Source organism: Sinohyriopsis cumingii, chromosome 3 (assembly GCF_028554795.1).
Source record: "Sinohyriopsis cumingii isolate HCF-2022 chromosome 3, ASM2855479v2, whole genome shotgun sequence".
NCBI classification, from domain to species: Eukaryota; Metazoa; Mollusca; class Bivalvia; order Unionida; family Unionidae; genus Sinohyriopsis; species Sinohyriopsis cumingii.
The window spans coordinates 121,308,573-121,330,811 of NC_142963.1; the positions used below are offsets into that span (position 1 = coordinate 121,308,573).

At 35.0% G+C, this 22,239-nt stretch overlaps 1 protein-coding gene across 1 annotated transcript in view; it reads right to left on the reverse strand.

Annotated features, from left to right (window-relative positions):
• The window catches only part of LOC149803740 (intraflagellar transport protein 140 homolog), a 107,471-nt gene extending 93,926 nt beyond the window's left edge, over positions 1 to 13,545 (reverse strand). Inside the window, exons 1-2 of the mRNA XM_089953498.1 lie at positions 13,435 to 13,545; positions 1,440 to 1,624 (exon numbers count right to left, since the gene is read on the reverse strand). Coding sequence (XP_089809624.1) covers positions 1,440 to 1,580 — 141 coding nt within the window. The 5' untranslated portion in view covers positions 1,581 to 1,624; positions 13,435 to 13,545. The remainder of the gene's footprint in view (positions 1 to 1,439; positions 1,625 to 13,434) is intronic.
• Between the last annotated feature and the right edge of the window lie 8,694 nt (positions 13,546 to 22,239).

Genomic DNA, 22,239 nt, shown 5'->3' on the forward strand with positions numbered 1-22,239 from the left:
AGCTGGAATCTTCAATGATACATTGTAAAGCCATAGTGAAGATGCCAGCAGATACTTCTGTAAAGAAGTAATTACTTTTCATTGCAAAATGTTGCCAACTTACATTCAAAATGAGTTCTTTGTGTGTCTCAGCCAATTTCCACCAACCTTCACACAATGCCTGATGTTGTAATCCATATATATTTTTAAAGTGTGAACAGCGATTTTGCTAGCGAGGCTCAAACAAGTTGACTGACTAAAGAGTCAGTCCTGTTTTACAGTCACATGTAGGCTGTCAATCAGTAGTGAAATGATTACTTTATCACAGTGCACAAAACAAAGATCAGTGATTATTTTAATCAGTGATGATTTGATTTATAGGATGGATTAGAGTCAGCATGATATGGTAATCTTGTGTGGGATGTAAGTTTGGGAGTCAACTACAAATATGCTCATTTTATAATCTTCCTGGATAATGCATATTAACAAAAACTGTAAAAAGTAATAATAATGATGATGATGACAATGATATTCAGTTCAAAACCCAATTTTAAAAGGTGAACCTGTGTACAACAGTCACATGTGAACAAAAGCCACCTTTGCATTTTCCATGACAGGTTTGGCTGTGTTAATATCAAAAGTGAAACAGCTTTTCTGTTAATTCTCCTTTCCAAATGGAAGGTGAAAAGCAAACAAAGTTGTATGCTCTAAAGTCAATGTTGGTGCTAATTTGATGACTTTAAATGTCATTAACTTTATTGCTATGCTACACATGATCCAAGAAAAAGGTTAGTTAACAACTGTATTTTTGGAGCCCAGATAGAACAAAATTAAGGCTGGGTGAACACATCCAGGTCCACTATCAATTAAAATAATCATTGTACTCAATATGTCATCCTATAAACATATAAAAAGATGACTTCCACCATCTTACTGTAACCTATTTTTGGGACTACCTTTACAACTATGTTGTATAACAACTGTGGTGATGCAAAGTAAGAATAGTTTTAATATTATATTATTAAGTTTTAATAATATTCTATCAGTAATCTGGCATGGGAGTATGCAAAAACTATATTACAGCAGTTTACAGTCACTATTCTAAACATCATAGATTTAGAACTGTCTTAACCCCTATTTTTGCATCTTGTTTAGGCTAGAGAGAGGTCATTTCACCCAAATATATGAGTCCAGCATAGAGTCTGGATAAGAGCAAGAAGACATTATCTCGATATGATATGGTGCTTGTGAAATTACTCAATATAAAATCTAAACCAAAAAAAAATATACTATAAACAAACTTGTCATTAGTCATGATAAATGCAGATGTGCCACCTTCATTCCTGCATCAATTACTTAAAGTGCACAAATATTTCATTTGTAATTAAAAAAACTATTTTAAAATATGTTTACATTTTTAAAAAATGCTTCAATCTTATTTGATTGTGATTAAACTATACCTCATCAAGAAAGAGGCTGACAGCACCACCATGTTCATCATTGTAAGAAGTGACTGCTAAGATTGGTGATCCACTGAACCAGTTCACATCAGTGTTAATACCCTGTTCTGTTGCCAGCCGATGGTCAAAGTAGACAGCCATAATCCAAATCTTCTAGAAATATGGCATCATTTGGTACTGTGGCACTGTGAAAAGATATAAGGCAAACTTGAGCAACTGCTATTGTTCATTACTACAAAACTCCATTCTACGTTCCCCTATCACCTTTTTCTCTTCTCCGCAGAGGTCACAAAATCTATCACATATCTAACAGGACTTCCTGCTGTGTCTGTATATATGAAGTTTGGACCAAAAATATAAATCTGAAACTGTCATTATTATAATTGATAACAAGTATTAGAATCAGATATACACCTTTGAACCTAGAAGATAAAGAGATTTGGTGATGGACCGACAGACAGAGAGTACAAGAATATCCCCAATACTTACAAAAAATCTGGGTATAATTATTTTTCATTTTGTGTCAGATAGGTTATCCCTCAAAGTCTTCCTAAATCTTGTGAAGATAAGTACATCCCATAAACAATTCTTGGATTCCAATTGGCAATCTAAAGGTTATTTTAGCAATTTCTCTTCAACATGAACTAAAATACCTGGCTACAGTTATTACACCTGTTTCTGCAGGTACTATTACTATATACAGATGTTATTTGATGCCACATTATGTCATATCAAATACTAAATCTTTTATTGCCTTCCCCCTTCAGAACTGTGCTCCTACCATAACATGTTGTCTGGTGGGGCACCATGTTCCAATTTTAGCTAAGAAACTATATGCACCAAACAGCAGTCAAGGCAAACATTTCCCAAAGTAGAAGGCAATAAAAGAATGATAGTATTTGTAAAATTAAAATCATCTTCAACTCATTACATACATAATTAAATGTTATCACTTAGAACGGATAAGGTCAAAAGGAAAATTTAACAGCTGATATTTTGCCCTAAATCAGAATTTCTTGTCATTGATTTGTTTCTAATCACCAAAATGAAAATGAAGGAATACAGGATTGACTAATTTGAAACACAGCAAGTCCTGAACATGCCAGGTTACAATATGTACTCTCTTTATGAGTCCAACTACTAAATTCACTAACCCAGATCTACCATGACATAATGCACGGTCAGATCTGGGACTGTGCAGTTTGTTAGGAGTATGTTGCAATTGGATCTGACTAAAAAATGAGTAGACATGTCATGTACATTACTGTAGCTGATATCAGTGACCTGAAGGCAAATATCAGTCTATATTGTATCTACAGTAACTGTTGTATAAGTGACGTGAGAAACTAAATTTCTTATCATAGCAATATGCAAAAATGAATATATTATTAGTCGCAAAGAGACAATTTTCAGAGAAAGAGGGAAATTATGAAAGGCCATTATAATTAATAATACATGTAGTAGGTAATATTTAAGACAGAAAATTCTACACTGCATCTTGTTTCTCTTGCAATAGATAACTGTCAATTCGGTTTAAGAGAAAAATGTGGTGACAATAAATGGGTACTTCTAGTGTCTAAGTTCTTTCATGCTGTGATTTCAACATGGCCAGTAGCTGACAATTTCTCACTGTATATTTGTAGAAGAACTGTCACCTAAAATCCCAGAATTCTGACTGATGTTCATTTTTAAAAGTTTTATAATACAATCTGGTATTAACGATGATTTGCTCAAATAAGATTAGCACCTTCTTACATTTCATAATGATCGGTCGAAGCCAAGTAGATGCTGAAAATGCTTCCATGGTAGGATTAAATCTATGACAAGGAGAAACATAAATGTTAAGTCTCTTTCCTTCAAGCACAAGCGATAATCATCCTAAGTGAATCACTTCCTAATAATGCAGTGAATAAGGCACACGCCTGACGTATGAATAAATAAAAGATAAAAAAAGTGGTTTATAACATTATCACAGAGTTACTTAATTGTGCAGGATTAAGGGGATGGCTAAAATTTTTGCTGAAATGATTTCAGTGATATTCTACATGTCCAAAATATTACCTAGAGTCTGACCTTAATATAACAGATACAAGCACATGATGACCATAAAATAAAACATGAAAAAAAGGACATAAATTGTGACATTAATAAACATTTAATGAAAGTGAGTATACTTCTGTCAATTCCTTTAGAAACATATCTGTAATTTATTTAAGGACTGACCATTTTTTTAATATACTTTCACCGAGGTATAAGCTGAAAAAAAACAAAACACTATGGTGTGCTTTACTTCGCTCTGGTGGCCTAGTGGTTAGAGCGTCCGCCTCAGATGCGGGAGGTTGTGGGTTCGATACCCAGCCGAGTCATACCAAAGACTTACAAAAATGGTACTAACAGCTGCCTCACTTGGCGCTCAGCATTAAGAGGTTAGTGTTAGGACTGGTCAGCCTGGTATCTGGATAATGTGACTGGGTGGGACATCATGCTACATGTCTGCGACATGATGTCCCCGTGCTAGACATCACTGTAAACTGTCACACTGCAGACATTGTAACAATATGACTGAAAAATTGTTAAAGCTACGTTAAAAATCCAAATCACAACAACTACTTTGCAGATCGTGCAGTTCGCACACTGGTATTTTTGAGTTGATACTTCAGTGAACATAAAAATAATAAATGGTCAGTCCTTATAATTAAATTTTACATCTAATAAAGACAACATTATCAAAATTCTTTTAAAAAGTGTGTTAAATAGACCATTCCTTCTTTGTGCATGAATACATGTAAAATAGCAATAAGTATCCATAATTTGCCTACAGCCATTCAGAAGACACCAACCAGTTCCCTGACAACATGACAGAAACTGACCATTGGTCATTATTCATTTTATGTGCAGCTTCCACTGAACTATGTAGTCTATGTATCCAAAGTGAAATCCATGGTGGAGATTGCATATAATTTAACTCCAACAGTAATTTTGATTTAATTACTTTTACGCTTATTTCCCAATGTTGAAGTTTGGGAGTGACACCAACTGGTCTTAGCTTGTGCACAGTGTTTACTATTTTAAAAAAAGAGGTCTTATTCCTAAGCTTTTGCAATAGTTTATTGTAACTGACAATTATGGCATATATATATATATATATATCTTTGTTTTAAAGATAGAGAGAACTGCTATTGTTTATAGACCTCATCAATGCACTCAAAATTCAATAAATTCAGCTGATAGCAAATATCTCTTTTAAAGCTCTTTGAAGAGGCACTACTTGTAACTACTATTAATGAAGAATTGTTTCTTTAAAAATGAAGCAGTTGTTTATGTTGTATTACAAAAAATCATCAAACAGATGTCTGCTTAAACCTTAATTTAGACCTATTTGATTGACAGCATAAATGGAGATGAGCATGTGTGTCTATGTAACCTAATGTGTGTGTGTCTGTGTGTATAAGAGTCATTAATGCATTTCAAGAAGAAAATATTGCATTATATATATATATATTATAAACAAATTCTGAAGTGCATGAATGTATCATATTTATATGCAGTGTATTCACATTATATAAGCAACCTGAACTTTACAGGTATCTGTTCAATTAAAAATTAAATGTGAATCATCTAACAGTCAATGTTTGGTAAGTTGCAAAAGTTAAATTGCTTGTTCTTGTGGTAAATGATTAAATATTTATATCTATTTGTAATTATAATGATGTAATCTTGGTACTCTTACCAGTTAAAATTAATCATGATATATAGTTTCTAATGTTCTGATGTGAAGTCATATGGCCAAAATAGATGGTGTAGAAACCAAAAAAGGATACATAAACCATAAGGGCACAAAACCTTAAGTAAGGGACCAACCATTTAATAACAAAAACTTTCACATTTAATTTCAATGCTGCTGATAAAATATTACATTAACAATTCACTGACAATGAACTCAAGCATTCAAGTTGATACATGAATAACTATATTCCTCTTTCAAAATGAATCTGCACTCATCCAAGAACAAATGTCACAATGCATCCCATGTGGGTGCATCTACCATTAGAAACTGGGATGTTCTTAATATGACAACTCATACTTTCATACTCTCTAGCTTTACTACAGTAATCTACAAATAAAATTAAAAATGACTGGTTTTAATATTTGTATACATACTTGCTTGCAAAAGCTGTGTGGTTTGCATTTAAGTGTGAATTTCTTTTTTTTTCATAGTGTTTATAAACAGAAGTTGCTGCTATCTGGAATTTACTTTTCAAGTTTAAACAGTAGGATAAATTTACAGTTCAAGAGAACATCAACAAGGTGGGCCTCTTGTCAAGTCAGTGTGAAAGTTTTCTAAATGTACAAAATACACAAGACTTTCAAATTAATTTCTGCTGTCCACATACATGATCAAAATAAAGATCACTGATTGGTAAAATGGTATTTGACTGTTAATCACACATGATGCGTCTGTCTTTCCATGGGTGGTCTTCAGTGATTGGCTGCTCACATGTCAATCAATGATTCCGATCAGGTGCTCCACAGTATAGATGCCATTGGTGCACCAGTCGAGACAGAGTTGTGACTTATTTGTATTTTATTGCTAAACTGTGGAGTGTAATCACAGAGCAAAAAGTGGAGGATTAAGTCACCCACCATGTTGCATGGGGTTCTGAAAATACAAGCGAGCTGTACTGTATAATACTACCAAAAGCCTCCATCATCACTGGCAAATCATGTGGCTAGGTGACTGCAAAGATGTAAACCACAGGTCATGCAATTCATTCACAAAACTGGAACTGCATATGTTTATTTCATTTCAAATACATGATTTTGGCACCATTTACACTTCCACAAGCTGACCTATGCAGAACATACCTAAATAATCTGTCAAAAAACAGTTAGACTTCACACTCCTTATTGTCAAAAAAAACCCAAAAATATCTGCATAAAAAACATAAATATTGAAAGCTTGAAATGCAAAGTCGAACGTTATTGGACTGCTCATAGCAGATGATGAATCCAACCACAGAAGATTGTTCATCTTTCAAACCATGCGTATACAAAATTAAAATCTCAACAGTAAAGGAATGGGGCTGGGATGGGATAAAAAGCCAAAGATGCTCTGTTCCAAAACTTGACATCAAATGCTTGCAAGTTAAATAAGTATGCAATAAGTATACATCTTAAGCAGGGATCGTCCTGGGCTTTGCCAATGTCACAAATTGCGATTTCTTTTTCCTTATTGGCAACAAAATATACCAACTGGCGATTTTTTGGGCAACAACCTTTTTAGCTGTTTAATTTGTACATACAGTCATAGATTTGGAATGGAGACATTCAAAGGGACCATGAAAGGAAGCCACAAACTTGGATGCACAATGCACTGGAATCTGTTACATAAACAAATCCTTTGCTCGTATTGACAAACCAATCTTTACAGTGCATTGTTACATCTGGCCTGAGTACCGTATGCTGTGATACACTCAGTCATGCTACCGGACTATACCTACAATCGGCCGACCTCAGAAGACGTGAACAGAAATGGCTACAATTAACTGAATGACCGCTAATCATTCTGTTGTTTATTTAAATGTGCCAATAAAATAGTTTTGCTGAAACTTTAGAGAAAACTGATTACCAATGAAGTACCGATTGCTGTGTATAAATACAAAGCAAATGGAAAAATTCTCAATCCAAATTATATACTTGCAACAGTGCGACTTTATCATGGGTAATCAAAAGTTTACCATTGCGTGTTCATCGTCTCATCCTAAGAGTAAGTTAACAAAATTATCGGCATTTGGATTTGGTGCAAACTCATTAGACAAGACAATCACTGAACCTGATATTAAACCTGGCAGTCCAACATCATCTACATGTAGTGATGGTAGTAATGCTTCAAGTGCAACACCATATCATGATTAATGGGTCAAAAGTTCCCGAAAATTTCTTGACAGCTGGAAACTTGGGCATCCCTGGCCAAAATATGATACAAAGTTAAAGCAGATGTTCTGTGATATATTTATCAAGGCACAAGTAGTTGATTCATTTACAAATGGATGTGATATTTTGAAGAAGGAGCGTGTCACCAAACATAAATCCAGGCGAGGTAAGTAATATATGTTAATTTTTCTCACTGATCATTTACTTTTGCCATCAATCCCGTGTTATGACTCTTGGGTCTTAAACTACTCAACAAGAAATAACAAAACAAACAAAAGTTTTGCATAATTGAAAATAATTTGTTTCTCAAAATACAGGAGTGAAAGATTTAACTTACAGCATGGTGAATGAATTCCTATTTCCTATAAATGTCATTTCAATTCCAATAGTTTCAAGAAATCTGAATACGTTCCAACGAAAAATGACTCTTCTGTGTTGAAGTTTCAAATGTACAGAAAGATTTCCAAAGAATTCAAATAGTCATTGAATACATTTATTTAATACCGTAGTTATTGTAGTGTGTCATGCAAAAAATAAATCTTTTCAGAAACCAAGTTGGGAGATTGAATCCGAATACACACAGATTGGGACCTACCATTGGGAAGCTTTTCGTGGCATATTTTAGCATTGCTTTCACTAAATATTCAATGATTTTTCAGGTCCAATACACATGAAATTCTCAAAGGACATTCTGTTTCTCCCATGGAATGTGTTATTCCCCCCTCAAACGTGCCCCCATTTCATATTATGGTCAGCTGTGCCCAAACTGCACATTAGCTAAAGGTTAGACTCAAACCTCTTTGACATACTTCAAATAAACTACCTGTTGTACAGTGGGTAAAAGTACAGTGTGACCCTGCTATAGCGCGCTCCGTTATAACACAAATTCGGATATATCATGGTCGTGGTGTGGCTCCTGAAATTTCATATACATATATTTTTCTTGTGCACAAAACAATCTTTTTAAAAAAGTACGAAAAAAACCCTGTAAAAAGTTTATTATCATTTTGGGGAAGAGATCGTGTATGAATAATACAAGACAATTGTGGCTCGGCTCCTGAAATTTTATATGTATTTTTCTCATATACAAAAATTATTTTATTCTTCTTAAAAGTACAAAAAATAATGCATAAAAAGTTTATTCTGAGATCGCATAGGTCTTCACCAATGTCGCAAACTTGGATTGTTTTTCCTTATTGGCTGCAAAACATACCATGTGACAATTTTTTTATTGGAGACATTGTTGGCTGTTTCAACTTTTATATATAACCATTGGTTTGGAGTGCAGAAATTCAGAGGCCCCATGAAAGGATGCCGCATACTGGATATAAAATGCACTGAAATTTATCTATTGTTACATAAACAAATTCTTTGTCCATACTGACAAACCATCTAAACAGTGCATTGTTATATCATAATCCGCCTATCTTGACGTCTAGCATTAGTTCTGTATGTTGTGAAATATCCGGGGGGTTTTTTTGTTGAAATTTCTGGTAACGGAGATCATCTGGATGAGGCATTGTCTCGTAATCTATCTTTCATCGGATTTTCGGCCACTTGCTAGTAATTAATATATTTACAGAGACTGACATTTGTATGTGGATGGTAAGTAAAATTCCTCTTCTTTTCACTCAAAATTAAATCCTTCAGAACACATATTTTTTGTAATAATCCCTGTCATCAGAACACCTGCATCTCTATCGTCCATTGACCCTTTGTTAATTTTCAGACACATGGGTGGAAGGCAGCATCATGCTGCTACCACAAATGTAAAAAATATTAAAGAAATACATCTTACTTATTGGTTTATTAAAAAGGCATGGAGAGACAGTAACTAGAATAGTCAAAACAATGGCCAATTCCTTTTTAAAAATGTACCCAGATACAATAGTTTGCTGAAATTTCAAAGGAAATGGATTACTTTGAAGTACCGATTGTTATGAAAACGTACGCGGCAAATGGAAAACATACCAGTCTCAATCATGCAATACAATTATTTGATGTTGCCGCCACAATAAGAAATGGGAATTTGTTTGGTTCTCCAAAGCTGTCCTTTAGTGGTGACTTCAATAGCTCATGCACCCTTCATCAAAGAAAGCTGACTACAATCTTTCAATAACAACAAAGAACTTTTTTCAGAGGAAGTCAGTACCAAACTTAAATAAAAGTGATCAAATCTGACAGATTTTAGATTTTTGCATTTTCGACCCACGAGAAGCTACTGGCAGGCTTTCTCACGTACCACTGTTAGCCCAGCCTGAGACTCAAACTCACGCAGAGGAAAAGTAAATGTGTTTCATCATTCGTTACGTGACTGTGCTGTTTTTCCACTGAATTCAGACCAACATGACCTGTTCCAAAATTATTGAATATTTTAAAGCTATGTGTGTGCATATTTTCGATGGAAGCAATTGTATTGTGGATTCAATGTATATGATGAGGTTCACGGGTGAGTACACGGTGTTGATACTCCTCTATTCATGCTATGCATTAGTCATTTATATATAAACAGGATTTATGTACAGTACCAATTTGTGGTTCTCTAAATAAAGTAAACTATTATACATGTCTTCTCTGTTTTCACTATAGTTGTATTTCTCATTTAATATGCATCAATTTAAGATGGTAAATGTGCCGATGAAGCACGTATTTTACCACCCACATTTATTACCCCCCCCCCCATTTTTGGGGGGCACATTTTCTTCAGCTAACTGACCTGGTTGCTTATAACATGGTTCGGTCTATAATGCGGTCGGGTTCTATGGCTCCTAACTATCGTGTTATAGTGAGGTCACACTGTACTAGCAATTGATTGACAAATAAACAATACCTTTAATTGTTGTAACTAACAATGCCTAAAATGGGTGTGAATTTATGCTAACAGTTCAATGTGGTCTCAAGCTACCATACATGTGATAATTATTTCCCACATTTTATACCCCACCTTATTTCATTATTGTTAACTCATATATGCATATAACACTGCTTACTAATTAACATATTTATTCCGAATTAGTATTTTGGGGGCAGATATGCTCTATATGTTTCTTCATTCCTTCTTTTAATTCAGTTATGGTAATTAATGCTTATATATACAGTACATTAATGCCAGGTGTTGACTCATGTAAGTTTCATTGGTGGGAATGGATATCCAAGTTTGCTTGTCAAGAAAAATCAAAAGAAATCAGTGATCATTCATGGGATTTAGGAAGCAATTCACTACAAGCAAAACGTGTAAAGTATGGCAAAAAGTAAATTTCTAAACTCCTGTCTGACGGTGATGTACTTTGTGAAGCTAGCCGGGGGGGGGGGGGGGGGCATTTAATTCCAGAATGCTGTGAAATTGACGGTCGCATTTTACACCAGTTATTGTCCTTTGCAAAGTACAATTATAGGGTTTTAGTATTAAAATGTCATTTACTAAAGTTCCTTACAAAACTATTATTTCGAAAATAATATATATAATATAGATTTGCTTAATACCTGATGTTTCTATTTAAAAAATGAGAGAGATACTGTAGATGTCAGGAAAGTAGATATTTTACATTTGATAATACACTTATTTTAGGGGACAACAGTCATACAGATGCACTAAAGGTGATGCAGGATGCAAAGACCACGGAAGTTGTGCAAAACAGTCATGTAATGATTTATTTTGTTGTAATATGGCTGTATTGCTTGTTGTCAATAAAGTAATAACTATCCCATCTTTTTCAATTTTCACTGCCTATTACGTTAATAGACCTGGAAAAATATTAACTACTTGCTTTGGCGACATTTTTTTGAAAATTGGCGACAAAATGTTGAGGTTGGCGATTTTTTTTGCGACAACTTTTTAAAAGCCAGGACCATCCCTGCTTTAGTATCCACTTTGGCTTCTTTTTCATTCTGGAACAAAGATCACACATTTTCTTTGGAATAGCGGAGAACTTGCCCCATGGAGAACTCATCCCAGGTGTCAGGAGAAGTCGCCCCATGGTGGTCAGAGAAATCGCCCCACTTCACCATGAGAAGTCACCCCAAGGATCATATATAGTAATTCTCAGATGTTGCCACATGGTTGTTAAGGTTTTATTTATTCTTGTTTTTCTTCAACTTCATAACTTATTAAATCTATAAAATTTGCAACTTTTCAACTTTTCCATTGATCAACTCTGCTTCTGTACTTAACGAAAAATAAGTGTTAGGTGTCCCTTTTGCTCTGCTATTCAAATCTTTAGATGCATTTTATTTGGAAAAACAGAGGTGTAAGCATAATGTGATGTCTGCAGTTTTATATATGTAAGGGTTCCAACCTAATAACCTAAGTCATCCTGAGATGACTTTATGGCATGAACCAGTCTATAACCCGAAATCGACTGAATTAGCAATGACCATCAATAAGCCAAAGGGTTATACAATCATCTCTCTAACTGAACAATTTAATCTAATTGTTCATTGAGATTTGCTAACCACTGACAATCAATACTTGAACTCGATACAAAGCATCACTGAGGCCTACTCGGGAAATGCAGTTGCTACCAAGTTCATCATCATGGCTAATGCACAGAATTTGGACGGTTTCTGAAAGATCACTTGTACTATGCCCATCATTTAGTTTATTTCTTCTCTTTTGTCAGTGTTCGTAATTTTATTATTTCTCAATAATAAGAAACTATTTCAAGTTGAACGAGAAGTTTAAATAATATTTCACAACTAATTACCGATGCAAAATAAACAAAATTACGTTATTTTATTATATATAAAAAAAATGATCATGCGTACATATTGGTTGATATTAGTTTCCTTGATATGAATATTTGTAGAGATAGTGTTATCAATATTTTTTTCATTACATTTACATCTAAAAATGAAATATGCATACTAGATGCAGTAAATTTAATCGTTGGGTGAAAATAACTTAGGCAATCAATACATTTTTCAGTTCTTCAGTTGAACGCTTCCAGATCATAAATATGTCATCCAAAAATCTGAACCAAAGAGATGGATTAAACTTTTCGTTTTGAGGAAAATCCTCTTCTAATCTACCCATGAAAGGGAAGAGTATGAAGAAGGCATATTAATACCCACTGACATACCCATTATTTGTATGTAATTCGTATTATTAAATTGAAAATAATTATCTTCCAAGATAAGTTTTATTATTTTACAAATATCTTCACTAGATAGTGTGCTATTATTAGGATTGTTATCAAGAAAATATTTACACGCTTCAATACCATCTGCATGCGGAATGTTGGTATATAGTGATGTTACATCTAATGATACCAGGATTGAAATTATCAGATAGCTGTGGAACAGACCAACTTTTTCTTGAAAGTACTTGTATCTTTAATGTATGAAGGAAGTGATTTCATTAAAGGTTGTAAAACACTATCAATACATTTTTATAAGTTTTCAGTATATGAATTACAACCTGATATAATGGGCCATCCTGGATAATTTAAAGGTATATTATGGTCAAGATTTATTATTTATAGTGATCTCATTAATGCATGTTGAAATTTTTTGTTTAATTTCTAACTGACGTTCAAATTCTTTAACATAATCATCTTGATTCATAATAATAATAGTGTTTGACTTATCGTCATTTTTAATCACTATACTGTCTTCATTCCTTAGATTATATAAAGACTTAATTTCGTCTTTAGAAATATTACTATGATCTTGCTTTTTATGATTGCCAGTTAGTATCTCTTTTGTGATCGCGTATATATAAAAATCTAAATATGAATCACGTAAAAGATGACTTAATTCTGTTATTAAAAGGTTATTTGGGTGACAAGTTTTGGGATGACTTCTCCGACCACTCTGGGGCGACTTCTCCAGATACATTGGGGCTAATTCTCCCAGAGGCAAGTTCTCCGCATACTTTTCTTTGGACCAATAAGTAGTATTTGGGCCGAATCTAATGAACTTGCATTGATAACATGGAGATTACTGAGTAAAGTTTAGGTGACAAAAGTGACTATACCATGTCGGTCTAATACATTCCAACGTTCTTAACTGTCATTAAACCAATCAATATTAAATGCTCATATATTAACGGTCACAAACCTACTTCAAATTTTATAATGCGGCGAGACGCTGAATAGATGATCATGTATGTTTCCTTGGATACTATGATGTCAAACAAGCTCCTAAAACACTTGCTAGGTCTCCATTTTCAAACTATTCCACCGGAAATCGAGATTTTGATGGGAAATAATCCTCGGTCTATAAATGATTATATCTCTGTTGTGACCAGAATTGTCTTAAAAAAATACTAATAACAATAATAACTATATGAAATAGTTGAAATCCTGTACTATGTAAAATTTGCTCAATATCGCGTGTGTTCAGACTGACATCGTATAAACGAGATATTATACGAGATGTAACGGCAGGTGAAAGTTTGTTTTCTCTGACAACGCGTCATGCTCGTTGGAATGCAGAAAACTCGTACTTCACTTGGATTGGAACATCGTTCGGCAATTTCCGACAAATCTAGACTAAACGGAAAGGCCAGAGGATATTCCGATTGCCCTTAATGTGTTTAGTCTGGTTCCTTGACCATTCGTCCCCCGGTTACTCTTTTGCCCTCGTAACGAAGTGAATGGAGATTTGTTAGGGAACCAGATGAAGTATTGAAATAATACCAATCAATTTTGTTTCACGTGATACACCGCACGATGAAACAATACAATACAGTAACTGAAGTTCGGTGAAGTTCCAGACAATCCGTCTTGGAATAATAATAATAATAATAAGGTAGACTTTGTACATGGCATAATCTTTACATAAAAACATATACAACCAAAAGATTACAAAACCAAACAACATGAAATTACAAAACACAAACATGCTGACAATAATTAAGAAGTCAACATTATTGAGTGTTTAACGTTTCTGTTATGTGAATAACATTATTGAGTGTTTAACGTTTCTGTTATGCGAATGACGTCAATGACTAACCAATCGATGAGCACATAATTTACAAGTTACCTGTCTGTGATTCTTATTTGCATGGCAGTTGAGACTGGTAAGTTTACACAGTTTATACCATCGATACGTTTGTTACCCTGAAAACAGTTCTAGAGAGAAGTGTGAGCGCCATCTAGATGGCATTTTGACGTATCTCGTACACTTAATCGGAACACACGCCTTTTCGCCAATGATCGATACAACTTGTTTTTATTGTAACTTTAGAAATAAAAGTAGCTACATGGTGCTGATATTGCTTTTGCCCTTTGGCATCCTGGCGTAAATCGTTGATGTATGCATTAAATATGTACCAAAGAGTTGTGTAGCAAACGACCAAGCAACCACCTGCAACTGGCCGGGAGAAGGGCGAGAAGTGTTGTGGCAAAATTCCCATCAAACAACATTGTTTTAATTATTGGGAGGGAGGTCCTCGAATTAAATGTTTCTTTAGACTTCTTCACAAGTATGACCGATAGCAAATGGGTATTCTTTTCAAAACTACTAGAGGCGCGGGATCTGAACTGCTTCATTAATTGCTAGCTAGTCTACATCTTCCTTAAACAAGGTTCCGATATGTTAACTCTTTCTACATAGGTAATGTAGGTAATGTACCGGAACCTTGGTTTGCTAAGATGGTTGATCTAAAGACACCGTTGGAAGTTGGGTCAAGTGATCGCTCTGCACGTGGACCCTGGCTCGAACTTGAATTCATTGTCGCAAGTTATTATGGGTGGGGGGAGTAACAGTTTATACACACACACACACACACACACACACACACACAGAGCAAAACACTAATATATATGATGTTTGACGAGCGCAAAAATAACTGTCGCAAATGTTAAAAGCAAACACGTCTATTCAAGACACAAACTAGGAAACAACGGCGTTTTTACCCTCTGATGTAACAACCGGAAGTTCCGCAATCAAAACAAAAGATCACCATAGATTTTCCTCCCTCGTAGTTCTTGCAAAAAGGAAATCTTTTTATTTTATTTTATCCTTTTAGCGGTTTAAAGAAGCAAACTTTTCTAAATTTGGAGAACTAAATAATGGGAATGCACTGTGTTTGAGAGAACACAATTAGGCCTTACTTCTGATATATAGTTCCATACAACAAAAAGTTAGTCCTGCGTGGCTATTTTTCTTCCTTCGCTTGAGTGTTAAATTTTAAAAATTAAATTAAAAAGGAATAGAAAACGTTTAAGTTTTTTTAGCATTATAAATTCCATCAGTCAACCTAAAAAAGATATAATCCATTGACGTTTGTGTCTATCTCCCAATGACAGAATCGTTAAACCTTCTCGCAAAATAAGAACAAACAATAATTGGATAAATAAACAGAAAAATCAACCTGCAGGTCTACTCACAGGTACACAGGGAGACAAAGTCAACTGTAAATACACAGCATAGAAATGTTAATATTCTGTATTTGTGCACACCCAAAGCAGAAGCTGACGTGAAAAATGTCCATATATGGAAACTGTTATACATAGTGTATACTCCTCCAAATTTGAGTAATAGAAAAGCATAATCTTAAAAATAACGGAAACAAAACACACAAACATAAACACACAAAATTTTTTTCTTTTTTTTAACGGTCGCCAAACATAATATTTCTTCTAAAAATATATGAGCATATACTTGATATAGCCAACCACAATTCTTCACATTTAAAACGGGATGGTGACAAAACTTTGTTGAAAGCTTTTATCACTTGCTTGTACTTACAGGAGTGTGTGATTTGGATTTGTATCGAAGCTGTACTAATTTTTCGGTCATATATCTACGATGACTGCAGCGTGGCAGTTTATAATGATGTCTACCACCAGGGTATCGTGCTATTATGTTGCAGACATGTAGCATCATGTACAACTCAGTCACGTTATCCAGGCACCTAGCACTAAACTTTTAAGGCAGAGCACCCAGCAAGGTGGCTACTGGTACCAGTTTTAGACATCTTAGGTATGACTCCGCCTGGGTTCGAACTCGCGATCTCCCGCCACTAATGTAGATTAACCACCCTGATTGCTCGTATGTGCATGCAAACTTGTGTGCATGAGAAATAACGCATGATATCTATCACTGACGTAGTGGTGTGATGATTTTGGTACATTTAGAGATTTTCTGTATTTCAGTCTTCTTCCTTACAGAAAGGGTATAGCAATGTAATTGGGATACCTGACATTAAATTTTCGTGTACATTTGCGTTATAAGCGAAGAAAATTACATATCATCCTAAAACTCAATAGTCTAAAGATGGACCAGTAGGAGAAATATCACTGAAGAAGTACCCTGGTTTCATTCTTGCAAGAACATGCGGATGGCTGTCGCAGGACGTACACAAACGCCAAGGAAACATTTCTAATCTTTCTAAGTTGTACGAGGAACAGCAGACAACGCATAGTTAGCTTATTTTCATAGATTGCAGAAATATAAACGTCTATTTTATTCTTTATGAATGCTGTATGATGATATGAAAGAGAGAAGGAATTGTGCAAATGTCTCACTGTAACGCTTGTGGGATTCGAAATTGTGCACATTGTTGCAAATTTCAGAAAAAGCTCATTTTACAGTAGGTTTAATATCCCGAAATCTTGATCACACCGTGTTTTGTTCAATCATTGCCTCAATTTCTGTATAAATGTACGTTAGATTTATTTTCCTTATTAACAGTATTCTATACATGTGTACATGCATTTGGTTTGGCGGCATGTCAGCACAGTATTGGTCCTATGGAATTAATTTAAAGACGTCCAAATTAATAATTGCACAAGAGCCCCACACCAATTTTCTACGATAAATTATTTCGAATAAAATAAAAATCAATTACAAAATTTGTAAATATTCTGCCAAAAAAAGTATATTTAATTAAAGGTAAACCTTTTTAAATTTTTTTTTATAAAAAGAACAACAAGATTATAGCACTAGTAAGCACCAGAAAGGAATATATCATATTGTTCTGGAAATTAGAGATAACTCGGGTCGAGAAAAAAGAAAAGAAAAAAAAAGATGAAACAGTTTCAGAAACAAAAATGTGATGGAATAACGAGGGGAAGAAGAAAAGATGAAAAAATCACGTTCTGGTAATGCCAAAATTTGTTGCTTGGTTAGGGATTCGAACCACCAACCTTACAAATAAAACAATTGTGTGTGGAAAATTAAAATTAAAATAAAACAGAATGAAACATGAACCCAAAAAGGTGAGTGTCGAGTTAGCCCGGCGGATCCCCCATCATTTCAACCGAAGTCTCCATGACAGGGGAGTATCTGACTGCTTTTGTCTCAGAAGATAAGTGTTTGATAACCCACCGAGCCACGGCTCACCCGGGAATATAGAGCTGAATTTATTTATAAATGTTTAGCATGGTTATAAATAGTGATGACACATATTCAAAACAAACCTTCCTTCTCACTCTATAGGGGAGAATACTCGAGAACTCCTGATTAAAGGACTGAACCACGGATGGCTAACGGAAACTTCACGTTAAAAGGACGTTTTTGTTGTTGTTGTTGTTTTGGTTTAAGGCTTTTTCTCAACACATGATAGGCTATACATGGCGAGTAGTATATCTGGTGGAGGAAAACCCCATAAATATTGCGAGAGGAACACCAAGGCATGGAAAGCTAATGACAATCTTTCCCACAAACCCACGCATGCTGAGCCTGAGAGTACAACTGACGCATTCAGGGTTGAGATGTCGGTGATCTGAAAAGGCGAGCGCCTTAAACCACTAAGCCACCCGTGGCCGGTTGAAAGGAGGACAATAACTTGAAGGAACGAACTCCTATGAATTATCAAACGTCCCTCTGATTGCTATCATGACCCGACCTGTCACTGGACCCAATATATCATACTGTATAGAAGACAAGGTTAGTACCTGCTATAAGCACTCCGTTGCACATGGGACCCACGATCATTTAATTAATCTTTTACTGGAGTATGTTTTAACGTAAATTCATTCAGCAATAGAAAACTAACAGACTTCGAGAAGGACAATCCAACAGACAGATAGACTTAAATCAAATACACAAATCAAAGCAAACGTTTACCCCCCAAAATATGGTAGAAATACATTTTCTTCTACAAATGTATCAATATATACTTGATACATCCATAACAAAACTTCCTCACATTCAATATAGGTAGATGAGAGAACACTTTTCCAAGTTTATATCGCTTGGTTGATATTTAAGGGAAAGCATGAATGGAGATGCATTAACCTGTATAAAAAGTACGTTAGATTTATTTTCCTTATTAACAGTAGTCTATACATTTGTGTATGCATTTGGTTCGGCAGCATGTCAGCACAATATTAGTCCTATGGAATTAATTTAAAGACGTCCAAATTAATAACTGCATAAGAGCCCCACCCCAATTTTTTACGATAAATTATTTCGCATAAAAACCTCAACAATTTACAAAATTTGAAAATATTCTGCCAAAAAAAGGTTTAATTCACGGTAAACTTTAAAAAAAACACAAAAAGATTTTCTTTTTTTTATCAAGATTATATTTCTTGTAAGCGTCGGAAAGAAATATATCATTGTTCCGGAAATTAGAGATAACTCGGGTCGAGAAATGAAGAAAAGAAAAGAGAGATGAAACAGTTTCAGAAACAAAAATGTGATTGAATAACGAGGGCAAGAAGAAAATATGAAAAAAACACACGTTATGGTAATGCCAAAATTTGCTGTCTGATTAGGGATTCGAACCACCAACCATGCATTTAAAACAATGGTGTGTGTGGAAAATTAAAATTCGAATAAATGAAATGAAACTTGAACCCCCAATAGGTGAGTGTCGAGTTAGCCCGGCGGATACCCCACCACTTCAACCGAAGTCTCCATGACAGGGGAGTATCTGACTGCTTTAGTCTCAGTAGATTTGTGTTTAGTTTGATGATAGATAAACCACCGTGCCATGGCTCACCCAGTCTTATAGGACTGACTTTATTCATTAACGCTTAGCGTTGCTATAAATAGTAATTATTCTCGTTGAAAACAATCACACCGTCTAGAAATGTACGGGAGGAAACTCCAGAATACTTGTTTAGATGTTAGTATACCGCAGCTATGTGTAATTCTTTCAGAATGAAATCATCCCGAGAGACAAAAGTACATCTGATTACTGTTATGACCTTTTCTGACACTGCATTTCTATAAGCACTCTGTTCTACACCGGATGCAGATCATTTCATGAAACGGTATGGCAGGCAAAGTATTGATATAAAGTGATCGAAAGATTGAAAAATAGAAGACAAAAAGACAAACAGTCGGACAGACTGAAGGTAGATGCACAAGTTAAAAGAAATTTTTAAAGACAAGGCGGCCAGAAATAATATTTCTTCTACAAATATTTGAGCATATACTTGATACAGCCAACAACAATTCTTCACATTCAATACGGGATGGTGACAAAACTTTGTTGAAAGATTTTATCGCCTCGTCGTACTTAGAGGGGTATTTGTTTTGGATTTTTATCGTAGCTTTACCAATTTTCAGTCTTATCGCTACCATGTCTGCAGTGTGGCAGTTTATAATGATGTCTACCTCCAGGGCATAGTGCTATTATGCTGCAGACATGTAGCACCATGTTCCACCCAGTCACATTATGCTGACACCAGGCCGACCAGTCCTAACACTAACCTTTTAATGCTTAACGCCTAGCGAGGCAGCTGCTAGTACCATTTTTAAAAGTCTTTACTATGACTCGGCCTGGGTTCAAACCCGCGACCTCCCGCATCCGAGACAGACGCTCTAATCACTTAGCCCACCGGAATGTTTGTACTTAGAGGAAACACTCGAAAGTAGATGAACCCACCTGATTGCTCGTTTGTGCATGCAAACTTGTGTGCATGAGAAATGAGGCAAGGCACCTTTCATTGGTGTGATGATTTTGATACATTTAGAGATTTTCTGTATTTCAGTCTTCTTCCTTACAGAAAGGGTATAGCAATGTAATTGGGATACCTGACGTTAAATTTTCGTGTACATTAGCGTTATAAGCGAAGAAAATTACCTATAATCCCCAAACTCAATAGTCTAAAGTTGGACCAGTGGGAGAAACATCACTGAAGAAGTATCCTGGTTTCTTTCTTGCAAAGTATTCTGTTTCAACTGATATTGAGATTGTAACCTCATCAATTAAAACTCCTTGACTTGAATTTGTCCCCTCTGCTGTCCGAATGCTATGACATTTTTCCACGGTACATATCACTAGTATTCCTTTCTGGTGATAGTTGGCTTGAAAACTATAGAAAAGAATGACAACTATGCTTTTCTTTTAATTTTTATATGCCGAAACAAACTCCGAAATACAGTTTCTGATAGATAAGAAGAAGCAAAATAAATTAATAATAACCTTTAAGAAATGATAAACAATTACGCGAAAATTGAGACAGAAAAGATAAAACGTGATTGTCGAAAGAGAAGAGCCCATCGTTTTTCTCAACATCGACACAGAAGTACGCCTCATCTGCTTTTGGCCAGGGGTGACAGTATCTTTGTGAGCACGGCTGGGAAGATCAGATGATTTGAAGACCCGCGAGCTCTGGCTAAGTTAACACAATCAGACTGCGTTTCACTTACTCATACTGTAGGTCTGTTCATATAGTCAAATTTCCGGATATGGTCAAAAGATTTAAATGCAAGATGAACACATGCATACAAAGGGAAATTAAACGACTAATTCAGTTCACAAGAAAGTGAGAAAATATTGAACAAACATGAATGGTAGATACATAGAGAGATGGACAATGAGACAATTTACATTGGACATAAAATAAGGATTTTTCATTGAGCGAATGCAGTAGTATGTGTGTGATGCTTTCGGAATAATTTCTCAAGAACGTGCGGATGGATGTCGCAGGACGTACACAAACGCCAAGGAAACATTTCTAATCTTTCTAAGTTGTACGAGGAACAGCAGACAACGCATAGTTAGCTTATTTTCATAGATTGCAGAAATATAAACGTCTATTTTATTCTTTATGAATGCTGTATGATGTTATGAAAGAGAGAAGGAATTGTGCAAATGTCTCACTGTAACGCTTGTGGGATTCGAAATTGTGCACATTGTTGCAAATTTCAGAAAAAGCTCATTTTACAGTAGGTTTAATATCCCGAAATCTTGATCACACCGTGTTTTGTTCAATCATTGCCTCAATTTCTGTATAAATGTACGTTAGATTTATTTTCCTTATTAACAGTATTCTATACATGTGTACATGCATTTGGTTTGGCGGCATGTCAGCACAGTATTGGTCCTATGGAATTAATTTAAAGACGTCCAAATTAATAATTGCACAAGAGCCCCACACCAATTTTCTACGATAAATTATTTCGAATAAAAAAAATCAATTACAAAATTTGTAAATATTCTGCAAAAAAAAGTATATTTAATTAAAGGTAAACTTTTTTAAATTTAAAAAAAAAAAATCAAAACAACAAGATTATAGCACTAGTAAGCACCAGAAAGGAATATATCATATTGTTCTGGAAATTAGAGATAACTCGGGTCGAGAAATGAAGAAAAGAAAAGAAAGATGAAACAGTTTCAGAAACAAAAATGTGATGGAATAACGAGGGAAAGAAGAAAAGATGAAAAAATTACGTTGTGGTAATGCCAAAATTTGCTACGTGGTTAGGGATTCGAACCACCAACCATACATTTAAAACAATTGTGTGTGTGGAAAATTAAAATTCGAATAATTGAAATGAAACTTAAAAACCCAAAAAGGTGAGTGTCGAGTTAGCCCGGCGGACCCCCCACCACTTCAACCGAAGTCTCCATGACAGGGGAGTATCTGACTGCTTTTGTCTCAGAAGATAAGTGTTTGATAACCCACCGAGCCACGGCTCACCCGGGAATATAGAGCTGAATTTATTTATAAATGTTTAG